Genomic DNA, 17,718 nt, shown 5'->3' with positions numbered 1-17,718 from the left:
AAACACTAAGAGATATTACCCAAACCTTAGGATTACCAAAAATCAACTATTTGTAACATCACTAAGAAAAGGCATGCTGGTGAGCTCAAATAATCGCAAAGGGACTGGTGGGCCAAGGAAGCCCTCCACTGCTGAGGACAGAAGAATTCTCATCATAATGAAGAAAAATCCCAAACATATGTCCGACAGATCAGATACATTCTTCAGGTGTGGATGTGTCGATGACTACTATCCATAAAAGTCTTCATGAACAGAAATACAGAGGCTTTACTGCAAGATGCAGACCATTAGTTAGCCACAGAAACAGGATGTCTAGATTACAGTTTGCCAAAAAGTATTTAAAGGAGCCTGAAGAATTCTGGAAAAAGGTCTTGTGGGCAGATGAGATCAAGATGAACCTGTATCACAGTGACAGCAATAATAAAGTGTGGAGGCATAAAGGGACTGCCCAAGATCCAAAACACCACCTCATCTCTGTGAAACATGGTAGTGGGGGTATTGTAGCTAGCCATGTATGGTTTCCACAGCTACTGGCACACTTACCTTCATGTATGATGTAACTGCTGATAGCAGTTGCAAAATGAATTCTAAGGTGTATAGAAAATCTCATCTGCCCAGGTTCGAGCAAGTGCCTCCAAACTCATTGAACAACGCTTCATCCCAGCAAGACAATGGTTCCAAACATATTGTTAAAGCAGTAAGAGTTTTTCAAAGCTAAAAACTGGAAAATTCTTGAATGGCCAATTGAGCATGCCTTCCATATGCTAAAGAATAAACTTTGCAGATAAAATTGTATCCCTTCTGAATAAAGAAAATGCAACAATCTGTGCCAGTAGTGAAATGATTGAGATCAATGAAGTGGGCCATAACGCAGATGACGTGCTCTTGTATTTTGTTCCTAATATTTTTTTTATTTTAGGTTTCTTTGGGTTTTTCTTAAGTTCCCCTAAGGGTTTGTGACTTTACCAATTTTTTTTTCTTTGTATTTGTTTAATTTATATAATCTTTTCTTTGCTATATTAGGGTATGGGAAGAAGAGGAGAGGGGTAGGTGAAAAAATAGACTTTGTATGTTATATACTGTTGTTGAAGGATTGTGTTTGTTTGGATTTGTATGACTCTTTGAAAATCAAAAATAAAATACTAAAAAAAAGTAAACTTAAGGGGACAATCCCCCCCCAAAAACAAAGCAGGAACTGAAGACGGTTTTAGTAGAGGCCTGGAAGAACGTCACCAGAGAAGATACAGCACCTGGTGATGCATTCAAACTCCAAACAGTCATTGCTTGCAAGGGATATGCAACAAAGTGCCGAACATGACTACTTTAATATACACACCATTGCTTCCTCCCAAGCATTATGGTGCCCTGAAATGAGGGAACTGTTTAAATGGTGCTGTAATTTCTACATTGTCAAACCCAAATGTATACAAATAACTTTGAATAAAATCTGGAATGTGCACTATAATCACAAGTGAATTTAAAACTGGAACACAGGGACAAATATAGGAAAAAAGTGTCCTTGTCCCAAACATTCTTTGCTTCATATGGACACTGGGACCAGCTGAGTTTTTCCCAGCATTTTTGTGTTTTAATTCCATTGCTCACGTTCTTTCTTTTGCATTGGCAGACTCCCTCTTGTGGTCTTTTCAACATTTGTATCTTTTATAGAAATTGTTAGAATGGTGCCACCTTTTTGAGTTATTTCTGTGAAATATTGTTTCATGCAGTTGTTACAAAACCATGTTAATCATTGTTTTCTGAAGGAGAGGTTGAGGATGTGATTTTAGCTCACCGTGTAAATGAGGTAAAAAGTTCCGTGGTGCACTTGGATAGATCCGAGGATCCTGAGGAATCACAGGAAAATTGATTTCCAGTGCTCCATTGAGTTTGGATGTGTACTGAATCATTCAAGGGCAATCAGTCACCAGCACCCTTAATTTTTGTTTTAGAAAGAACATGGAGATGGACTTGAATCAACTAATTGAAAAACTAATTAGCCATATTTGGAGAAATGGTAAAGTGTTTAATTAAATAAGTTATCACATATATTTTTAAAAAGTAGTAAAATGTTGGCAGAATGAATCTTATCAAACCAAAATCTTGTGTTCCTTCAACTTATGATTGGTATCACTGTTTGATGAAATAGATCCTCTAATAAAATGCAAATGAATGATCGTGGGTTTATTGTCATACACACAAATATGACATATGCACCAAAATTCTTTCTTGCTGCAGCCAAACAAATATTTCTTGTGGGGAAAATAACTCTTTTACAATATATTACATTGTGTACAAAAGTGATAGTAAACATAAAAAAAAAAACATTCACGGTTATATTAGTGCAAAAAAAGTGAAATTTTAGTGTGTGTGAGACTGAGAATGGGAAAAAAAATTGTGCAATCATTTTTCCATTTAATTTTCCAATTAATTTGTAGCCATTTGGCATTTTGGAATCAAAATCTTTCTTAAAATATTGTCATCCTTAACTATTTTTTTCAATATTTTACAAAATGAAAACATTTGGCTCAGCTGTTTTCACCTCTATCCCTTTCCATTTCTCTTACATTCAATTAATTTTTTTTACCATTTATATGGCTTACCATCTTCAGACATTGGAAAATTGAAGCAAATTATCTCTTCAACTCCCTTGACATTAATTTTTTTTTTACATACAGCACGGTAACAGGCCATTTCGCCCCACGAGCCTGTGCCGCCCAATTAACCTACAACCCCGGTATGCTTCGAATGGTGGGAGGAAACCCATGTAGACACATGGAGCATGTACAAACTCATTACAGGCAGCGCGAGATTCAAACCCTGGTCCCAATTGCTGGTGCTGCCGTGGCATTGTGCTGACCCCCTGTGTCAACCAGACCACCCCTAATGTGCAGTGTAATCTCAATTCTTCGTAAAAAGTGTCCTTCTATCATCTTGATTATGTTCAGTTCTTTACTATTTAAATCCTTGAATAGAAATAGCTTTTCAACGTAGCATTAAATAAATATTTGGAAATCTCACTTTCTTAACGAACCCTCACAGAGTCATTAAATGTTATTCTATACTTTTTTCACATTCTGACAACATTTTGTTGAAGACCTCTTAATTCTGTACAAGAACAAATCTCATCAAGCATCACCACCTCTTCATGCAAATCTTTGGGTCTCCATTTTTGTAAATGAGGCATCATTCTCCCAGCTTTATACAAACCATAAACTTGTTAAATTTTAAATCATAAATTTGTTCTACTATCTCCTTATTTATCATAAATGCTTTGCTCCTATACATAGCTTTTTTACATTTTTCAAATCAGTTGTTCCATCATAGATAATTTGTTCCAACCCATTATATTTTATAAAAATTCTTAGATGATATGGCAGGGTTAACACAAAGTTTGTTAGAAAAGAAAGGGAGTCAAGAATAATATGGGTCCTTTAAAACAATGGAAGACAGTAAAGTTGACAAAACAATGAGCAAACTTGGGGCGGCTCAGTTGGCATAGCAGTTTATGCAACGCCTTTGCAGTGCCAGTGATCGAGACTGGGGTTTGAATCCTGCACTGTCTGTGAGGAGTTTCTGTGTCTGCATGGGTTTTCCCTGGGGGCTTTGGTTTCCTTCCACCATTTGAAATAGACTGGGATTGTAGGTTAATTGGGTGTAACATGCCTTGTTACCATGCTGTAAGTCTAAATTTAAAAAAATTAAAGTGACTAAAACAAGTATTAAAGACTCCCTAAAGTTTATGCAGATTTCCGAAAGTTAATATGTTATGGAAAATTATTACACCAAAGACATATTTTCAATGTTGATCATTTCAATCATAATCTTCCAAGGATCTCTTGGGAATATTCTTTTTTAATTCTAAATCTATTTCTTCTTGAATGTGCAAAATCTTAAGTACCTAATGTTTTATTACATTAACACCCTTTGTTATACTATAGAACTTTCCTTTTGGCCTTTCTCTATGACTTTTGAAAGTCATTCACTTAATAGTTTGAAAGCTGCATTGAGGATCATGCATTGTTCTGAAAGTTCTCCAAAATATGAATGAAAAATAGAATTTCATTAGTAATAGTGGAATGGATTAGTGAGTAAGATATGAAAGTGTATATTCAAAGTTGAGCAGTACAACTTTTCCAGTAGATTTTCTATTTATTCTGATTATTGTAATCAATTTCACTCTTGTCGTTAACCAACAAAAAAATGATGGAATTGTTTTTAATCTAGAATCAATGTACATTTATATACTTGATATAAAATTGTTTCTGTTTTGTTTCTATTAATCTGGAGATTGAATTACAATTTACTCTCATGAACAAGTCATGAAATTTGTTTTGTGGCTTCATCACAATGCAAACATTCATGTAAACCACCTTACAAAAATAGTGCAAAAACAGTCAAAGTGTCTTTGGTTCATTGATGATTCAGAAATCTGATGGCAAAGGGGAAGAAGCCGTCCTTGTGCACTGAGTGCTCGTCCTTGTGCTTCTGTACCTTTTACTCTATGGTAACAGAGTGAAGAGGGCATGGCCTGGCGATGTGGATCCTTGAGGATAGCTAAAGATTTCTAAAGATACCATTCTTGTAGATGTCACAGGTCAAGATAACTACCCTTTGGAATTTTTTTTGTCTTGAGCGTTGGCACCTCCATACCCGACAGAGATGCAACCAGCCAGAATGCTCTCCATAGTACACCTGGCAGAAGTTTTTGAGAGTTTTCGGTGGCATACTGAATCTTCTCAGACACCTCACAAACTATAGCCTCTGGCGAGCCTTCTTCGTGATCGCGTCAACATGGAGGCTCCAGGACAGATCCTCTGAGATGTTGACACCCAGAAGTTTGAAGTTGTTGACCCTCTCCACTACTAAGCCCTCGATGAGGACTGGATCGTGTTCTCCTGACTTCCTCCTGAAGTTCACAAACATCTCCTGAGTTTTGCTAACATTGAGTGAAAGGTTGTTGGTGTGACATCACTCAATGAGCTGATGTCTCTCCCTCATGAACTCTTCCTCATTGCCATTTGCGATTCTGTCGACAACTGTGGTGTCATCGGCAAATTTGTAAATAGCATTGGAATTGTGCCTGGCCACACAGTCATGGGTGTATAGTGAGTAGAGCTGTGGGCCAATAAAACATAATTGAGGTGTGCTTATATTGATGGTCAGTGAGGAGACATTGTTTCCAATTTGTACTGACTGTGGTCTTCTGATGAGGAAGTCAAGGATCCAGTTGCAGGAGAGGGTACAAAGGCCCAGGGTTTGGAGCTTCTTGACCAGCAGTGAGGAAATAATGGTTTTGAAGACTGAGCTATATGAAGAGCAGCTGTGTGTATGAGTTTCTGTTTTCATGGTGATCCAGAGCTGAGTGGAGAGCCAGTGATGGTGCATTTGCTGTGAAAAGATTGTGACAACAGGCGAATTCCATTGGGTCCAGTCCTTTGTTTAGGTATGTGTTAATTCTGGCCATGACCAACCTCTCAAAGAATTTCTTCATAGTAGATGTTGGCGCTACTGGGTGATGGTTGTTGAGGCAGCTCACCCTACTCTTGTTGGGAACTGGGATGATTGATGCCCTTTTGAAGCAGGTGGGAACCTCTGACTGCAGCAATGTGTGTCTGTGAACACTCTGGCTAGTTGGTTGGCAGGCATAGATTTTCGTACCCTGCCAGGTACGCCATCAGGGCCTGATGCCTTGCGAGGGTTCATCCTTTTGAATAATGTTCTGACATCAGCTTCAGAGACTGCTGATCACAGTCCTCAGCCTTTGCAGGGTTTCTCATAGGCAATGTTGGGTTCTCCTTCTCAAAGTGGGCAAAGAAGGTGTTCAGCTCATTGGGTAATGAAGCATCACAGTCATTTATGATGTTCACCCTCACATTGTAGGCTGTAAAGGCCTGCACTCCCTGCCATGGCTGGTGTGCATTTGTCTCTGTCTCTATCTTCCTCTGGAATTGGCATTTGTTTCAGAGGTGGCCTTCTACAGTCAGTACCTGGGCTTCTTGTAGAGATCTGGATCCATGGCTTTAAACGCCCTTGATCTAGCCCTCAGCAGGTTGCGTATCCTTTGTTTCTGGTTGAGGAACAAGCAGGTCTTGATGAAGTCGGTGACACCTGTTTCATATTCATTCAAGTCTTAGGGATGAGTTCTTGAATGTAGAGATGTGTGATGATTATTGCAGTAAACAATGATTTATGACACAATATTTTACTTTGTGTTTTTAATAGTAATTATTGAGCATTTTGAATCTGAGTATTTTTCAAGTCAATAAGTGTATTAGAAATTTTTAGATTATTGTCTGTTTTTTAAAAAAAAAGCACTGTTACTATGAGTGTATGAACCTTACAATAGGTTACAATCGATTACACTACTGGAAAGATTATTCAAAGTTTCCTGACATCAGTGCTAAATGTACCTTTGGCTTTGTTTAAATCTGTGACCACACAGGTTATAGTTTAATTTGATGTTATGTTTTAGATATTGAAAATAATAAAAGATGATAAAAAGCTATATTTCTTCAAGGTCAACCCTCATTTCTCTGTTCCAAGTCTGAAAATGTGAAATTTATAACATCTGTGACAGATTGTTTTATTTTATATTGTATATAGATATGTTTTAAAGGAGATAAAATTGTGGCAGGTTTTTTAGTGTAGGTCACACATAGATACAAGCACTTCAACACAGATCTCATTTAAAATGCCAGAGCTCGGCTCAAGCCAGACAGTCAAGCTCCGAGTGCCTTTGCAAAAACTTTGAAGAATGCCTATAAGACTTCACAAGTAGGTGTTAATTGGACATGCTGTGGAGTAATAGATTATTGTTTTGGAAAGCAACAGATGAACAAACTCAGAAGATTAGGTCGAGAGCCACAGTCTGTCCGAGTGTAGTTGGCTGTTCTAAGAAGGTCATGTGGTTTTTCTCTGTGTGTGTGTGTGTGTGTGTGTGTGTGTGAGAGAGAATTCAGTTCAGCAGCAGCAGCTGGGACTGGAACAGGACAAGCTGGCATGTTGAAGACTGGTTGTGAGTTCTTGGTTCAGCCTGGTCAAAGCCCTTGTGGTCCATACAAGAGGTGATGGCTGTATAATGTTTCACTTGTAATAAGAGAAACAGAAAAGGAACTCGTGGTGATCTGAAAGAAAGAGGTTATCTGGACAACCCTGATGGGGCAAGTTTCTTTGGCAGGACACTGAAGTGGCTGATTGGAAGGAATCAGTTTGTGTCCGATGAGCAACAAATCTCTCTCTGAAAACTGACAAGAACCTTCCTGAGTGGTAACTAAATACCTTTCAAGCACCAAAGCCTGGCGAAATTCATAACTGTTAAATTCTGTGCACAGCATAAGAATTGCCTGATACCGGAGGAGTGAGAAGTGAGAGTGAACTGTGAATTAAATAACTTTTCTGACCTAATACACACATTGCATACACGTGCGCTTAGAATTAGAAAGGGGTTAAGTTAGGTTGTTAAGTTAATAGTAATAAGTTAAAGTTTGATCCTGTTTTCATGTTTAAAGATGATTAAAAGTAACTTTCGTTTAAGTAACCATTTGTCTTAGTGAATTTCTACTGCTGCTGGGTTTTGGGGTCCTCTAGCTCCATAACACATCTTTCACCATGAGTGGGATTATAGTCGTATTGTGATGATGCATTAAATCCTTACACGAATTATGAATTTTTTAAATACAAATGTATAAAATTAATTTTTGACTTGGGACAAGTCAAATTCTGAGATTTTCCAGATTTGATGTGCTTTCCGGCTTGCATGCCATTCTTACGTTTGTTTATTTATTGCTGTTGGCTATCTTCGACAGTGCTTTTGCTCTTCGTAATCAATGGGTTAGTCATTCTAGTGGTGTCTGGGCAACCTTTCTACCTTGGCGGAAGAAATTGGATGTGGTGGTGTTGCACTTGTGTTATATAGAACACTTAACCACAATTTTGAGAAAAAATATCATTGTTCTGTGCCCATAACAATTTGACATTCTCCTGATCCCTTTGTTTCAAATTACTATTTTTAATTTTAAAGTTGATAACCAAGCACTTTCCAATAAAAATAATTCACTTCAAAAATTTTTTGTAGAAACCAACACACAACTTCAATTCATTCATCACTGTACTTGTGTGTTTATTCCAGAGTTTGTTGTTGCATTCAAATGTGATTATTGTTGATTTTTAAAAAAAAATGCTCAGGTTGGAATTCTGATGTGCTGGAAATACTCAATAGGACAGGCAGCATCCATGGAGACAGACTTTTTGAGTTGTCCTCTCATTGAATTAATGTTTTTTAAATGTGTGAATCCTAGTTGATATAGGAAATTATCTTGGAGGTGATCAAACAATTTTAAGTTTTTATCAATGTATTTGCTTTTTTCAAGATTTTATTTTCATTTCTTACATTGATTTAGATAAAATGATATACATTTTTCTTTTCCTTAGGGTCGGGTACAACATTTCTAACTTCTGCAGAGCCACAACTTCCCAGCATTTCTTCAGTTTACTCCATACAACCTGGGCCTAAGGATTCACCCACACTCTTGGATGAGAAACTACAAATTCCTGATGATCTGGGTACTTTAATTATTTCTACGCCTTTTCTTTTTTAATCACTTGGTTGAGGGACATTTGTGTATTGAGTTGCCTAATATAGTTCAAATGTTTTGTGCAAATAGCATTGTTGTTTCCCTGCAGTAATGCGAATTAGAGAATAATAGAATTATCATTTTACTGTTAGCGGGCAGGCAAATGTGTAACATTTTATTAAAACACTAGGATTTAACTGAGGTGAATCTGTATTAAAATTAAAAATTAACCAACCAGGGTTGTGAGTTCATATTTCTAAACTGAAGACGATTAATGGATGCTCTCTGGTAGTTTGACCTAAAATAGCAATCAGAACGCACTTGAATAGCAATCAGAACTTGCACTCGAATAAAGTCTAGTGTTAACTCAGAGGAAATGAGCTCTGAGGATAAAAATTATTCAGTGAAGCAAAAGTTACTGCTGAAGTAGCTGCTCCTCCTCTACTTTAGAGATTTGAGGGACAGTACAGAACATATCAAAAACTCTACTACCAATGACGTCCAGGATCAGATCAAATTGAAAACAACAAAACAATCTTTGGCTTGACATTATCTTATTTGTAAGAATTTGGAGAAGAGTTTGATATCCATTAATAGTAGGTAGTAATGAAGAGAATTTTTTTCTCCCCCTAAGCTGTTTAAGTGAGCATTTTGTTAAAATTTTCTACTTCATTCAGAAGCAAAGTAGCACTGCCTTCTGACTGAAAAGGCAGACGGTGAATAATGTTGCGTGCTCATGTCTGTAGTAGTTGGACATAGCCTGCAAGTTTAATGTTGCTGAATGTTCCAAAGATTTGAAATATTTGGGGAAGGAGATTTCATTGGAATGGCAATTCGACAAGTTTGCTATGTTGCCAAATTAATGGTTCGATAATGTGCAGCCATAATTTGAGGAAGATTCTGAATGTGCAGAATAAATAGAAAGATGAAAAGTTTTAGGAATAAAATTATAACTGAGATAAAATAGAGCTAGGGAAACCATCATGAATAAGATGTTTTGTAAGGGAAAGTCAGAGGTTCCATGTGCTTCAAAAGGGCATCAATTATCCCAGTACCCCAGTAGAGCAGTGTGAGCCGCCTCAATGACTATTGCCCAGTAGCACTCACATCTACTGTGATAAAATGCTTTGAGAGGTTGGTCATAGCCAGAATTAAGTAAAGATATGGATCCACTGCAATTTGCCTACCATCACAATTGCTCCACAGTAATATCACTAGCTCTCCACTAAGCTCTGGATCACATACATTAGTAACACATATATCAGGCTATTCTTCATCGACTGCAGCACAACTTTCAACATCATACCCCCAGAGCTGGTCAACAAGCTCCAAAACTTGGGCAACTATACACTTTTCTGCAACTAGTTCCTTGACTTCCTAATTGGAAGACCACAGCCAATATGAATCGGAGACATCTCCTCCTCACTGACTATCAACACCGGTGCACCTCAAGGATGCTCACTGCTTTACCCTCTTTGCACCCATGACTTTGTGGCTAGACACAATTGAAATACCATCTACAAATTTGTTGATGCAATACTGTCGTGGGCAGAATCACAGACAGCAATGAGGAAGTTTACAAGGAGATAGATCAGCTAGTTGAGTGGTGCCACAACAACCACCTTGCACTCAACGTTAGTGAAGCACGATCAATTACACAAAGACTGAAGTTGCTGAGACTGAAGGCTTTTATTTACAAGAGATGGTCCCCAAGATGGTGGGCCCCATGGCACGCACACGGCCCCGTCATAGTTCGTCAGAAGAGAAGTGGAAGGAGGCGGAAGTAACATTATCATGGGCATCGGTCTCCTTGGAGTGCGTGCGTGGTTTTCCCAGGTTGGCGGAAGTGACGGCATCGAAGATAGCTGTCCCCACTTGCACGCGATGCTACTGGAACTTGGGATTGGTTTTGACTTAGACCTTTGTGAAGTGCCATTTCTTCCTGCAGTTGAGCACCTTTTCCTCGGGTGCTTAGCTTGCCCACAGAAGTAGCATGTCGGGTATCCGCTAACAGCAGTAGTGGTCAGTTCAGAGTGGGAGAAAGTTTGCGATGCCGCCTCCCAAGATGGCAGCCCCCATGTTCCCCACGAGGTGACTGCATGTTCTCTGGCGAACAATTCAGCGTTTTGGATGGCTACCTCGAGAGAGTGTTCACCACTTCAATGGTCTGAGGTAGGCTCAATTGTCTCTGTTCGAGTAGCCTCTACCTCATATAGTTGGAGTGGACGCCTATTGCACAGACATCTCTGATCAGTAGCTGTATGTACTATTCTCCACTCACAACCTGACAGTTGCAGTCCCTCATGAGTTCCTACAGAGCTCTGACAAAGTCATTGTGTTTCCCCCAGTTGCTGCCTGCGTGAGTGGAGTACATGCCACGCATAGACCTCAATCACCTGAACTTTATTCTGATCCTTCAGGGTGTCCATTGCAGCTCTGTATGTCTGGCAACCCCGGACCATCCAGTAGACCCGGTGCCTGATGTATGAGTACAGCTGATGGAGTTTGTTCTTGTCCTGGATAGCTGCAGAGGCTGTGAGGAACTTTTCAAAGCAGCGATGCCAGAGTGAAAAACTTGTTGGCTCTCTTGGTTTCTCTCGGGTTGATTTCCAGGCGATCCAACTTCATGTACTTGTCCATGTTTAAAAAAAAAGTCTTGTAAATAAAATTGAAGCACAATTAATTACACAAAGACTGAAGTTGCCAAGACTGAAGGCTTTTATTAACAAGAGATGGACAGCATTCCTGCGTTGGTCACTCACACTGACCCAGACTTGAACTGGGGCAGACTTTATGGGGAAAAAAGGGGGAGGAGTCACGAGCCAGCCAGTGAGAGCAGGGTCAAGCAGGAAAGGTCATGACATTTACATATGGCAAATATATAAACTAGTGTTTTCACCACAGTTGTGTACTTCAAGAGGGGGAAATTAGGAGAACAAGAACTAATCCTCATCGAGAGTGGAAAGGGTTTACTATCTATAACTTCCTGGGTGTCAATATCTCTGAAGCTCTATCCTGGGAACTCCATGTCGATGCAATCACGAAGAAGGCTCTCCAGCAGCTATACTTTGTGGAGAGTTTTAGGAGATTTGGTATATCATCAAAGACTTTTGCAAGTTTCTACAGGAGTACTGTGGACACCCTTCTGACTGGCTGCATCACTGTGTGGTATGGTGGTGCCAATGCATGGGACAAGAAAAAAACTACAGGGAGTCATGAAATCAGCAAGTGCCATCATTTTCCATTCCATTGCAGGACATTGACAAGGTGTTATCTTAAGAGAGCAACTTCTATTCTCTAGGACCCTCACCCCCAAGGTCATGCCCTCTTCACACTGCTACCATCAGGAAGGAGGTACAGGAGTCTGAAGATGAACACTGAGTGGCACAAGGACAGCTTCTTTCCCTCTGCCATCAGACATGACCTTTCTCTTATTTTTGCACTAATTTATTTAAATGTGATTTTATTGCAATACTTGCATGGTAATTTTGCCTCAAAACGTCAAATTTTATGACATATTAATGACAATAAATTCTAAAAGCAAAGATTTTGAAATGAATGAGCAAGACTGGAAATAGTTGCTGAAGGAAGTGGATGAAGCAATATCAAGTGGTACCCCATTGAAATAAAGTGGTAACATAAGACTTAGCTAAGTTTGGAATTTGTTGGGCTTAGAATTTAAATGTACTGGAGATGTCAACTGAAATACATCAAAGAAAATGGAGACGAGGGCCTTTGCCTACAGTTTATGTTGGGGATCATATGTGAAATGCAGGGAGTTTGAAATGATCATCTGGATTTTGGTAACTGGAATAGTAGTTTTATTTGTTTCATTAATTTTGACACTGTGAAAGTCAATGTCAAAACAAAACTGTATTCTGGTGAGATTTGTTTAGATTAAGGTATTATTTATAGATTATGCAAGTGTTACCTAATACATTGGCTCTCTTGCCAAGAAAAATCTACAATATGTCTATACTGACATGGCAGTGTAGTGGAGAGTGTTCACGTGTTCTTTGAGGATTTTGCTGCTTTGTCTGCCCCAAAATTATTCAAAATAAAACAATTAAAATTAGATATGCAATTGAGTTTTTGAAATTGGAATATCTTTAGAAATTGATCAGAAAATATTGTAGATTCAACTTTTTTTTCCCTCACCTAAAAAAAATTAAATTTGAAAGGCAAGCTCGTTGTGTAGGTTATCATCAAAATAGAATAAATCACAAATGTTACTTCCCCAGTCCTAGAGCTTTTGAAAAATCCATTAGTGAAACTAAATAGCTGTAATGAAAATTAATTCATAATATGTATCTCAAACCATGTTGCCTGCTTGCTTATGCTAGATGCAGCATCATAATTTTTGTAATATACATTGTATTAAAAATTGACTTGAGAAGCAAATCTTAAAAATGTGTATGGGAGGAGAAATAGTTTATATTTTGGGTCAAGACCCCTGCTTCAGAACTTCAAATGTGAGAAGATAGGCATGTTTCATAGCTGAGAGGGTGGAGAGAAGACTCCTCTTCAGTCAGCAAGGAGTTCCAGCTTTCTGACATTTCAGTTATCTGTCGAACTCCCACTTTTTCTCCTCTGTATTCAGCCCCCTGCATTTCACATATGATCCCCAACATAAACTGAAGGCACAGGCCCTCGTCTCCATTTTCTTTGGAAGTTATTATTGAATATATTAATTTCAGGCAATTCCTCTCTCTGGCTATGCCAATTTCCTTTTTGCGCCAATCTGTTTCATTTTTTTAAGCTTCTATTTGTTAAAGTAATAGTCACCTTGACACCTTTGATCTTCCCCATCACACATATTCTCTCTGTTCACCCCATCTCTCCCTGCTACACATATTGTTTCCAAACATTTCCAGTCGGTCCCTTGACCTGAAATATGAACTGTTTCCCCCCCCCCCCCAGCCAATGCTGCCTTACCTGCTAAGTGTTTCCAGCATTTGATATATTTTTTTTATTTCCAGGATCAGCAGTTGTTTTGTTTCAGTGCATGTCTGTGTTGGCACACTGAGGTCATTCAGTTGTTGAAATGTTGCCATGGAACACTTTAGTCATGATTTCTCTGGACCAAATTTCAAAATTGATTATTTCTTTGAACTTTGAGTATGGTGATGGAAGTCTCAGAAAAGAGGCAATATCTTTTCACATTTGTGTCTACATACATAATATATTCTATATTTTTGAAGATTTGGAGTTAAAATATATTTGAAAGGGAGAGATGTGTGACTTCGGTGATTAATAACATGAAAAATATCTATTACCAGGAGTTGTACTTGAATTCCTCTCAATTAATTTAGTTTCAAATATTCATGTTGAACTGAATAAGTGCATGATTGTTTTGTCAGAACTGCAGAATATCTGGACAAAGAATTGGACGAGCATGATCTATATTCTGATCAAGGCTTGTTTTCATCTACAGAGAGTGGTGAATATCTTGCCGATGAATGCAGTATCATTGCCGGAGGAAACCTCACTGGTTGGCATGCTGATGCAGCTGCAGTGCTATGGAGAAGAATTTTGGGCATTTTGGGGGATGTGAATTGCATACGCTGCCCTAAAATCCATGCCATGGTATTTAGATATTTAAATGAACTGTGGCACAAATTAGCTAAGGTACTTTATGAAATATTATTTGTTTTTCAAGAAATGCATTTACAGTGTTTGTATATTTATAGTCCTGTCATTTCTGGAATCTGACATGTAGGCTGTTATGAAAATTATATCCTTAACCTTCAACCAAGCACAATTTGAAAACTTCTAACTATCAATCCCAATTATCTAAGTTTAATAATATTCTTGACAAGCTCATTCTACTAATTATCCCTAAGCAGCTTGCTTTTATTAAACATTTTATTGTAGAAACATGGTGAGGCACCGCATAAACAGGCTCATCTGTTCATCTAATTCACTGACCATCAAGTACATTATTCCTGTCAACTCCCCCAAATTTTTCCATTCACCTACATTTGGGCAGCAATTTATAGTGGCCAATTAACTTAACCAAAGTGTTATGTTAACATCTATAATGTTGGGATTCATTTCCATTGTTTGAAATTTTATTTTTAAAGAAGCATGATGCCAAATCTTGCCCTCCCAGAGTTTTTAAAATGTAACTGCTGCAAGTTAGACTTGCTCTTGTATGTTTTGAATATTTTCTTTACAGTCATTGCAAGTGCAAACAGAATTGCAAAGGAAACAGAATGTGGTCTTGCAACGAAAAAGGCATGCAGTTGAAAAACTTACAAGTGGTGGAATTGGTAAGGAAGCTCAAGTTAGTGTGGCAAATTCAATAGCAAATCATATATTGAAAGAGAAGTCTAGACCATAAAAAAATGCATTGTTGGAGAAAAAAATCAAAGGAAGCAGAATTGGTGGCTCAATGTGCCAAGGTACCATTGGTTCAGACATGAACAAGGAGAAAGGATGAAAGGAGGAGGAGTGACGTTGCAAGTCAGTAAAAATGTCACGACAAATGCTCAGACAGGACAGACTGTGGCAGTATGAGTGGAACTGAAGAATGAGAAACACCATATTCATTGGATATTTATTATAGACTATCCAATAGTCAGTGTGAATTGGAGGAGCATATTTGCAGAGATGTAGAAGAGAGTTGCAAGAAACACAGATTGTGATGGTAGATAATTCTAACTTTCTATATATTGATTCGATTTCCATACTGTAAAAAGGTTGGATAGGTTATAGTTTGTCAAATGTGCTCAGGAATAGAGGATTTCATTAAAGAATGTGCAATAGTGGAACTCCTATTAAGGTTCAAGGCAGGGCAAGTGACAGAAATGTGCGTGAGGGAGCACTTTGGATCTAATGATCATAATGCCATTAGTGTCAAAATAATTATGAAAAGGGAGAGGTCTGGTCCTTGGGTTGAGATTCTAAATTGGGGAAAGGCCAATTTTGATGATATCAAAAAGGGTCCTGGTAAGTGTGGGTTAGGACCGGTTGTTTTCTGACAAAGGTGTGCTGGATAAGAAGGAGGCATTCAAAGAGGAAAGTTTGAGAGTATGGTGTTTGTATGTTAATGTCAGGATTAAAGGCAAGACTAATAGGCATCGGGAATGTTAGTTTTTGAGAGATTCTGGTTAAGAAGACGATTGAAGTGCATTGCAGGTAAAAGCAGCAAGGAACAAATGAGGTACTTGAGTACAAGAAATGCAAGAAAACATTGAAGAGAGTAATCAGGAGGGCCAAAGAAAGGCATGCGGTTACGCTGACAGACAAGGTGAGGAAAATCCCAAGAACCTCTATAGATAAATTAAGAGCAAAGGGGTAGCAAAGGACAAAATTGATCTTCTTGAAGATAGGAGTGATCAACTGTGCAAGAGGCCAAAAAAGATGGGGGAAATCTTAAATTGAATTTTGTGCAGCTGTATTTACTTGGGAGATGGATAAAGTCCATGGAAGTGAGGTAAAAGAGCAGTTCATGGTTTCCATATAGATTATAGAGGAGGAGATGCTTGGTATTTTGTGGCAAATAAAGGTGGATAAATCCCTAGGGCCTGACATAATATGCACTCTGCCTTTGAGAGAGCTAGTACAGAAATTGCAGGGTCCCAAGAAGAGGTATTTAAGACCTCCTTGACCACTGGTGAGATGGCCTGAGTTTGTTATTTAAGAAAGGTTCTAAAAATAATCTGGAAAATTATAGGCCAGTGACTCTGACATCAGTAGTGGATAAATTACTGGAAGAATTTTTCAGGGAGTGGATATACAAGTACTCGGATAGATAGATTAGGGAAGTTCAATATAGTTTTGTACATGGAAGGTTGTACCTATCCAATCTTAATTTTTTGAGTTTACCAGGAAAGTTGATGAAGACTAAATAGCAAACTAAAGATTGAAATGCCCAAATTGTACATAACTATTGGACATCTATAATTAACAAACCACTATACTACTCATGCATCTGACCTGTATTAACTGAATGGCTTGCTACCCCCAACACCGTATGGTTAACAAAAGTTTTTTTAAAATGTAGTAACCCTGAAATTTACCACTTTTTGTCTTCCTTCATTTTTATAAATGACCATTTCTTCAAAAATCCCGTGTTGTCTGTAGCTCAGTTAAAAGTTTGTTTAAAAAGATCATTTTCATTATGTCCTTGCATTTAGTTGTTTGACTTCTAGAGTGGGAGAAATTGTGCACCCTGGTAACCCTGTATGTAGCAATTATAGTAACATTCAGTTGTGGATGATAGATTACTTAGTTCAATTGGATCCAGATAGATTATTCAAATAAATCAAGGAATCATTTCATATTTCTGTCCTCATCTGGAGAGTGACTTTTCATGTGGTTATTTCAGCCATGCTGTGGGATAGAATCAAATTTGATCCTGGCTACTGTCCAGCATTAATGCCTGCACTCCCTCCTCACTACTTCCAATGCAGAAAGCCTGACAAGCTGACAGATCCCAATGACTCAACAGGTGTCTAATGAGGTAGAGTCTGAAATCCAAATTAGTGTCAAGCATTCTATTATCAGAAAGTCGTGTTGACTTGTGCTTGTCAACTGCTGTAAAATACTGTGAACAGTTTCTGAATATCATGGAGGCATACAGCACAGTAACAGACCCTTTGGCCCACCACACTCGTACTACCTTTTTGCCCATTTACATTAAAATCGTCTATGCATGGTTTGATGAGATGAACAGGAAGGCACTGAAGAAAACTCCATATCCCCTTGATGAATGGGCCTTCTACATAGCCCGGCCAAGATGAGGAGAACCCTATCCAAGGTGAATCCACACAAGGCAGCGGGACCAGACAACATACCTTGTCAGGTTCTGAAGGACAGCGCAGACCAATTGACACAGGTCTTCATGGGCATCTTAACACCTTACTGCAGCAGTCCATTGTTTACGCAGGTTTCAAGACAGTCACCGTCATCCTGGTATCCAAGGGGGTGTAATAACAGGCCTCAATGACTGCCGTCCTGTGGCACTGACCTCCACCATTATGAAATGTTTTGAGCCTATGTTGATGGAACACATCAAAGCAGACAGCACAGAGACACTGGACCCATTTCAGTTCACCTTCAGGTGGAACCCTTCCACCTATGATGCTATAATCTTGTCCCTCCACTCCGCTTTGACCCATGTGGAGAACATCGATTCAGG

General features: G+C 38.5%; 1 protein-coding gene across 7 annotated transcripts in view; it reads left to right on the top strand.

The window, feature by feature from the left end:
* The window catches only part of ralgapa2 (Ral GTPase activating protein catalytic subunit alpha 2), a 521,318-nt gene that overhangs the window by 175,779 nt on the left and 327,821 nt on the right, over positions 1–17,718 (top strand). For all 7 annotated transcript variants that reach the window (XR_011355999.1, XR_011356000.1, XM_069932375.1 and 4 more), the window contains exons 21-22: positions 8,431–8,562; positions 14,008–14,201. Coding sequence is in view for 5 of the 7 variants with exons in the window: in XM_069932375.1 (XP_069788476.1) it covers positions 8,431–8,562; positions 14,008–14,201 (326 nt within the window). In the remaining 2 variants the exon portion in view is untranslated. The remainder of the gene's footprint in view (positions 1–8,430; positions 8,563–14,007; positions 14,202–17,718) is intronic.

Source organism: Narcine bancroftii, chromosome 4, assembly GCF_036971445.1.
Source record: "Narcine bancroftii isolate sNarBan1 chromosome 4, sNarBan1.hap1, whole genome shotgun sequence".
Classification (NCBI taxonomy): Eukaryota; Metazoa; Chordata; class Chondrichthyes; order Torpediniformes; family Narcinidae; genus Narcine; species Narcine bancroftii.
Note: the sequence above shows the minus strand (reverse complement) of the source record. Positions and strands in the feature narration are given on the sequence as shown.